This window comes from Bombus pyrosoma, linkage group LG6 (genome assembly GCF_014825855.1).
Source record: "Bombus pyrosoma isolate SC7728 linkage group LG6, ASM1482585v1, whole genome shotgun sequence".
NCBI lineage: Eukaryota > Metazoa > Arthropoda > Insecta > Hymenoptera > Apidae > Bombus > Bombus pyrosoma.
The window spans coordinates 6,597,642-6,606,017 of NC_057775.1; the positions used below are offsets into that span (position 1 = coordinate 6,597,642).

The 8,376-nt window shown below is 34.2% G+C and overlaps 2 protein-coding genes across 3 annotated transcripts in view; one reads left to right on the forward strand and one right to left on the reverse strand.

Annotated features, from left to right (window-relative positions):
* The window catches only part of LOC122568557 (alpha-glucosidase-like), a 12,331-nt gene extending 4,560 nt beyond the window's left edge, over positions 1-7,771 (forward strand). Inside the window, exons 4-8 of the mRNA XM_043728431.1 lie at positions 1,449-1,574; positions 4,232-4,642; positions 5,997-6,252; positions 6,741-6,936; positions 7,612-7,771. Coding sequence (XP_043584366.1) covers positions 1,449-1,574; positions 4,232-4,642; positions 5,997-6,252; positions 6,741-6,936; positions 7,612-7,756 — 1,134 coding nt within the window. The 3' untranslated portion in view covers positions 7,757-7,771. The remainder of the gene's footprint in view (positions 1-1,448; positions 1,575-4,231; positions 4,643-5,996; positions 6,253-6,740; positions 6,937-7,611) is intronic.
* The window catches only part of LOC122568552 (calcium/calmodulin-dependent 3',5'-cyclic nucleotide phosphodiesterase 1-like), a 118,146-nt gene that overhangs the window by 59,582 nt on the left and 50,188 nt on the right, over positions 1-8,376 (reverse strand). The gene's annotated exons all lie outside the window — the stretch shown is intronic.

The window sequence follows — 8,376 nt, forward strand, 5'->3', positions numbered from 1 at the left end:
AACGAAACATTTTTAATTAATGAATTCCAGAACCGAATCAAGAGTACTATTTGCTTAAAATTAATATTTTGATATTTGGCAGAAATTCGTAATAATTAATTCCCTTTCGATTCCATTAAATACAGCGTAGAATATATTCACTGTCAAAGACGTAACGAAGTTTTCGGATAGCTGAATATAAATGATCTTGAGAAGGCAGGGAAAAAGGGAAGTAGAAGTGACTGTAAGTTTGTAGCAATACTTTTCCCAAGATTTCACGATTTATGGTAGACTCGTAGTTGGTGAAGAGTATGAAATAGTATACTGCATATCAAGAACCTCGGAACAGAAATGGTAAAATATCAAAACAATGTTACACGGCGATAGCCTGCAGAAATTTTTGCACATACGCGTTGCTCCTTATTTCCTCGTGAAAAGATCTGTTTACATCCTTTCATCGCGTAAATAATGCATTCTTCGTCGAAATTTGCATTTCTTCTTCGCTTGTAAACGCAGAATGAATTCAATCAAGCTACCAGTTGTTTCTATCCTATCGTTATCGATCAGAAAAGATTATTCAACAACAACCAAAACTGATACAAATCGATTGGCATCGCTGCAGCTATGAAATCTAATGGCCCTGTCTCGCTCCGAGAGAAAAATAGTCAAACAACGTAGAAATATGAAACTGGCAATTAAATCTATCTTTTGTTAGGCATTTGAAACTTCAATGGCTCTAATATCTAGTTACTTTCGAACGATCAACTTTACGATAATCAATTTTAACGATAAGTTCACGATAACGTTCGTTACGATCGTGCAATGCCACTGATTTCTCACTGCAACAATGTTCGAAGTAATATTGACCTCTAATAAACAATTACGTGTTTCACATTGACCAATGACTCTCATTGCGCCGTGTCTTTCATTACTTCAAATTATTTAGCGAGCAAGATGAAATTGTTTTAAACAAAATATTCGGCGATATCGTAATTACTTTTCCGTTTTTTTGAATAAATTACGCAGCGCTTCGGTACATTTCATCTATGTTCATATATATTTCTGACATTTTGCGTATCGGTTTATGGATAATTGTCATAATTGCTTTGAACCGGAAGTAACATAGGAATGAATATTTTTCGAACGTAATTTTGAACGATCTTTCTAGAATTCTTAATTCGCTCTACTTTCATAGTGCGATTCGGAAAATTCGTCAAGTATGATGTTTAGAATTTCATCTTTGTGTAAAAATGTAATTTCACGTTCTGAAAAAAGCAAGCTCGCATCATAGCTGAGGACTATGATGTTCACGGTGTTGCACGAAAAATTTAAATTACTCTTTACGCTTAATTTAACTTAATTTAACAATCTTTTATGGCTCCGTTTCGACACAACGTGGTAAAAGCTTATGCAATCTTTGTTCATCCTCTATGCACTTTGCTAATTTACAAACACATATTTTCACGCAGGTGAGCATTTTCGGTGGATCAATGTGGACATGGCGAGATGAACGAAATGCGTATTATCTGCACCAATTCTCAAAGGAACAACCTGATCTGGACTTCTTTAATTCAGAAGTGGTACAGGAGATGCATGTGAGTATCGTTCGAAAAGTACATAGTTCTATTCAGATTCCACTCATCCATTTACATTTATGAAAATATGAAATACAATTAACCCTTTCACGCTCGAAGCTTATACACAACAATACATTTTGACAAATTATCAACTATGTAAACGATAAATATATTTATTGACGGTAAAACGTCAATTAAATTCCTCTATTCAAAAATCTGAGAAAACAATGTGTTTCTATCAGGAATAATTAATATAAAATAATTAATGTAATATAATTACAGGTGCCACACATTCGCAACTAAAATGATTCTAACATTTTTTTGTTTAAACACATCGAAACACAAAATTTTCAATACGTTCAGCTTCGAAATCAAATTTAACGCGAATTTATCCAAAATTTTTGTTAAAATATAGTTTTAACGCGAAGAATATATTTTTTTAATTGAATTATACGTAGCCTACGGTACATAATAAGACTGTGTCTCTCTTTAGATGCAGACTGTAAACTGTCTGTTATTTCCCTTAGATCTACGTTTAAATATGAGTAAATTTCCCATTATCTATTTACTCCTTTATCCCTTACACTTCTAATGATTTCAATGGATTTTGTTGTAACAGAAGCTGTTATACCGATAGAGGCATTTTTTATTCACTTTATCGATACTTATCGTTACAAGACGTCTTTCTATAGTGTACGTTTCCATGACTATAGTTTCTTATAGATAGTGATATCTATGTTGCATCATCAAAACTACAATATCGGATTTTCTTTTTATCGTGTTATCTTAAATTCGTAAAAATAATGGATTACGCCAAACTGTTAACAAGAGGGAAATAAATTCCGTTTGTACACGATAAACACGAGCTGTTTCCAATTTCTTCGAACGACGTTTCGTGTGTCAAGTACGAAGATTGTACCAACTTAACACGGCTCGACTTATCCTCAAACATATTTTCCACTTTTTGCTCTTCTATTCTCTTCTTTTTATTTTTATCGTTGTTTTAATGCCTGGAAAATTGACGACAACGATAGATCTCGTTCAACGTCATCGCTAACCGTTAACCAGAGACCCAACAATTAATATCGTAATAAATCAAGGACCCAGACACGGTCGAACAGATACCGATTACTCGCTTTGATTTCATCATTTTCCACGAGACAATATCGAAGTTTCGATCATTTCAGGCAAAGTTGCTGATTTTTCGAAGCACGAACATTCGATCTTGCGTTAAAACGAAAAAAAGAAAATGATGAGAAATAAAGATATTGCAAACGAACGAATTGTTTTATCGAACGAACCGAACCGATTTCTAAGGAATATGAGTCACAGTTCGTCAACATCGTGGAATTTCATAACGTTTACGTCAATTTAATAGAATTAGCAAGTCACATCTCTTTCATCTTTATTGCACGTTTCCTGCTAGTACTTAACGTTTGGTCATATTTTAATTTATCAGAGAATATGATTAATCTTTGGAATTTTTAATAAGAAATTTTTCAAATATATATTTTATTAAGCGTATGTTTGCAATAAATGTCTTGTATGCATTTGCAAATTGATCTAAAATTTTGCCATATACAATCACGATAGTCGTTTCCTATTGCATTGCTAATCAAACTTCAAACAGCTTTACATAATACACGTAGGTAATGCGGTAGTTGCTCTAATTAACTTCATAAGTCGTTTATACCTCAACGTTTGCCACTTCAGTGTCCGCTACTTTCATGCATGAAACGTCGGAAAATCTTTGGATATCAATCCGAACCTATCCAGGATTCCGGCGATGTCTCGTGACTTTTTCGGAAATCCAATATAAATTGGACGAAATTCATCGAAGTCTCGAACATACATACAAATTTAGAAGTAATGTAATATAACATGTAGAGACTTGAAGTTATGAATAGTCACGTGAATCAGAAATAATAAAAGTATACCAGAGGAAAGGTATTCGTACAAAAGTAGAAACGAACGAAATCGATCGAATCATCGAATGGTAAGCACGTGTACCTGTCAATTCAGAACCTGACTCATTTAATTTCAGCCTTGTTAAAAGAAAATCAGCTCGCGTTAGAAAAGTTACAGAATTTACCAAGTAAAAAGAATTTTATTTCTTTATACTAGAATCTTCTATTACGTAGCTGAATATGACTGTCGCTTCGATATATGTATACAGTAGATTTTTATAAAGCAGATTTATATCCGAGAGGACACGTTTCTGCAAAACAATCATCATCTTATGCTTCGAAAAGCACTTTCTACGGATAAGGAACATTCGTTCGGTTCGTATTTTCTTTTACGCCAATTTGTTTTCGTCTTTTTCTCTGGCACAACGTAATCGTTTCGCTGAAACAATTCGGCGGATTATATGGCTTTCAAGAGTACGACACAGTTATTAATATAATCGTCGATGGGAAGAACTTTGAATTCGTAAAATGTGTCATCGTCGTAGCTGGACGAAACGATAAAAAGGAATGTAGAAATTAGAAACATGATTTATCAGGATTTTTATCTGTGATCTATATGCATAATGTATATATTATTTTATCACGTAATAATATTTAAGATTAACGTATATAATAATATTTTCGTTCTTAGATACGTAAAAACACTATTTCCAATGATATATTTCTCAAATAACATGGTTTAACTCTGTGCTTATTGATATATTGCAGGAAATTTTGAGATTCTGGTTGAAGAAAGGCATTGATGGCTTCAGAATAGATGCCATGCCATTTATTGCCGAGGACATGAATTTCCCAGATGAACCTTTGTCAGGTAGAACCAACGATTCTACTAGTCCTGACTACACCGAGAGGGTATATACCATGCATCTGCAAAAAGATTACGACGTGATTCCTGGATGGAGAAACGTCCTGAATGAATTTGAACAACCAAAATATATGTTCACTGAGGCATACGCGAACACGTCGATGACGATGAAGTACTATCAATATGGTGCAGACTTCCCCTTCAATTTTGACCTGCTTCAAAACGTCAAGCCGACAGCGAGCGCAGCAACCTTAAAAAGTGTGGTTGATAATTGGATGAAGAACATGCCGAAAAGTGCCATTCCTAACTGGGTGGTAAGTTACTAATATTTTCAGAAAACTGAATGACATATTTAGGAGAACTTTTAAATTGGATTTATAATTAATATTGCTTAATGATCGCTATCATTCATTGTATTAAATTGTCATTTATCCGCATAAAACTCTACACACATAGTTTCATCAAAGTATTGTACATTCAGACAAAATGATTTCTACATGGTAGAATGTGCTTTATTTTATTAATGTTTAAATTCAAAATTTTCTGGACTGGAATTATCATAGTTCGCAGTTTCTTTCGAAATAATTCATCCACTGAAAAATTGTCTGGCTGAAATATAACAAACTTACAGCGTTTATCACCTTCATAAATTTAGAGGAAAAATATTGTACCATCGGGAAAAATGATCTATTTGTATACTATACATTCATCCTTTTTAATCATAATCTAATTAACCCTTATAGTCATAATTCTATCTTATGGCAGCATTAAAAATTAAAAGAAAGTATCCTATCACTCCTAGCTTATTTCAAGAAGAATAATTTCATTAGAGCAGTTATTTTTTAAAGATTTTTTTAGCACTTATATCGTTTATTAATTCTATAACTAACTTTTCTTTTATTTCAATAATTTTACTCCTATCATATTCGCTCATATCCCACTTTTCTAAATTCGTAACAGGATGATAAACTTCCATGTTGGCATTTCTATGTTCTCACTCACTCGCACACACACGCGCACACGTACGCGCGCGCTCATGCAATCGTGGATGTTAACTTCTCCAACCTCGGCGAGGATCTGGAAAATTTTCTTCGCCAAATCCTTCCTCGATTCACTTCTCTTCGTCTGTATTTGCTTGCCGGGAAGTTGGACGACGTGATTGTAGATCGAAGGAAAATCAAATTACCCTGGAAGCAAACGCACGAAACTGGTCGAACGACGTTCGATTGGAAAAATGGTTGATAGCACCTAACTGTTTCGAATTCGAGGCTGCGCGACTGAACGGCAGAAACAACGCGTGAACGAGCTTGAAAAACGTCCACAAAACGCCTGGAAGAGAACGAAACGAGCCTCTTTCCGCTCGCGTTCTTCGAGTTCCACGAGCGCATCCAGCTTTTGTCGAGTTCGTGTGTGCATCGCGCATTCGATCGAAAACCTAAAATTTCAAGCCTTAAAATCGATATTTCTATGTCGAAGAAAATCAACAAAATGCTTTTGTTGGAAGAAATAGAACGATCGGGGAGAAAAGCAGAAAATACCCAAACATTATATGTATTTAAGCTAAAATATCTTCAACTTGATATGATTATCGTTAGGCAAAAAAAAAAAGAAAAAAGAAATAACGACGGATATTTTGAATTTTTGAATACCTTAAAATTTTGTGTACAGGTCGGAAACCACGATCAAAGACGATTAGTGTCGAAATTAGGAGAACCGCGAGCTCGTGCCCTCACCGTAATGACGCTTCTGTTACCTGGCGTAAGTGTGACGTATAACGGTGACGAAATCGGTATGTCGGACACTTGGATCTCTTGGGAAGACACACAGGACCCGCAGGGTTGCATGGCTGGTATACTAAAATACAATACTTCGTCTAGAGATCCAGCGAGAACACCGTTCCAATGGGATGACTCCGTTTCTGCCGGTGAGTTTCCAATAAGATATAACTTTCACGCGAATGAAGAAATATTCAAATGAACCTTGGTTTTCACATTTTTAACCCTGGTACGTTTGTCGAATCATTTTTGAGGTATTATTTCTCCATCGTGCCATAACATGTTTCACTCTCACAGATGCAACTATTTCATTCGATGTCTATCAATTATTTTATAATCAATTTCATCGTGTCATAGTAATATAATAATGATACAGAATGTAGTAATTATTCATTAACGCATAATTATTACTTACGATATGGTAAGGAAAATGTTATCCTTTGAAAAATGCGAATTCTAGATTGTATCCTTTGCCTATTCAAATATCGTAGATACTGGTATGTTTGAGATAAACCTCGTGCGAGATTTCAAAAAAGGAAGCCCCAATTCCAGAAACTCTAGTCAACTAACTACAATTAATTGAATAAAAAAAGAAGCAATAATCGCAAAAACTATGACCAAGTATTTCCATTTGCAGGATTCTCCACGAACTCCGATACTTGGCTGAAAGTCAACGATAATTACAAGACTGTCAATCTGGCTGCCGAAAAGAAGGACGAGAACTCGTTCTATACCCTCTACAAGAAAGTCTCCACGCTGAGGAAGTCATCGTATCTTAAAGCGGCCGACTTAACTACGAAGCTGTTGAGTGAAAACGTTTTTGCGTTTGCCAGGTAAGAATAGCGTACATGTAAATCAAGATGATACTACGGCAATTATATATCACGATTCACTCGTCGAATATATTGCTAAACGCGAGAAAATTATGATTAATCGCGTTCCAGTATGTATCTACACTATCACTTACAAATGTCCAAATATTTTGATCGATTTTTAATAAGAATATTTAAATTTCACTATAAATTAATGCTGAATTAATAATTAGCAGTAATATTTAGTAATTTTGATGGGATTGCCAGACTATTGGGTCATCTATTAAAAGACAGGAAGAATATATTTTAGCATTTACTATTACTTAGGATTTACTATTTAAATATCACAGGTTCTATTAACGTCGGAAGTGTTTCTGCCAAATTTAGAATCTTCTTCGTCAGGCTTATAATTCAGAAATTAAAGAATCTAAGAATAAAGAGCTTGCCAAATAATAAAATAGTTCTACGATTGTAAACGCTGACTTTACGAACTTCGATGATTACAAAATATAACATTTTTAAGGTTTAATTTATCCATATAATTGATACATTTTATTTGTACAAGTACCTTTGTACAATGGCGTACAATTGCTTGATCGCGAACATCGGCGTTTGCAATACGATGAGTCATGGTACTGAGAGTGCATTCGTTTCTTAACGATACATGGTATACATGGAATATCATAATTTCTTCAGGGAAACCAAGGAAAGTAGATCTGTCTACACGATAATAAACTATTCGGATGAGGACGACGTAGTGGATTTATCAGCATTCAAAAACGCACCGGAGAAATTGAATGTGTTTTACGCTACTGCTAACTCTACTATGCTTTCTAAGTGAGTGCAATTTCTCCAATTTTATTTATCTAAATTGCGTCGCTGCCATGACAAATTTATGCAATTGCGTCGAGTATCGTTTTATAGCTTTCTTTCTTCTTCCAACACGATGGAAAATGTGAAATGCGCTGGAAATAACTCGCAAACTGTAACGTCGTTGTTAAAATTGAAAGAAAAAGATAAAGAACGGGAACGAATGAGACAGAAAGATGTCTCCAATTATTTGAAGAGAAATTTCATATTTAACAATAATTGATTAAATAAGCAACGTAACATCGTTCAAACTTGTGAGATTCGAGGATAAAAAGATTTACTTAATCCTTGCTGCGTTCGTTTAATCACTTTCGATTCAATTGTATTTTTCTAATGTTAAAAGATATCTCAAGTTCGAAGAAAATATGAAAAACTGCTGATTTATGTTAAACAATTTTATATTAAACGTTTTCTTGAAACGTTCGAAATATTTTCTGTTCCCTAAAATGAAAGCAAGATTGTAATATGAAAATCCGAGGAGCGCAGTTGGATTAAGTGACTCTGATGTTATTCTGTTCCCTGTTAAATTCTTAATCCACAGAATTATTTCTTGTTTCTGCTATCATGTACTGTTTTTTTTTTTTTTTTTTT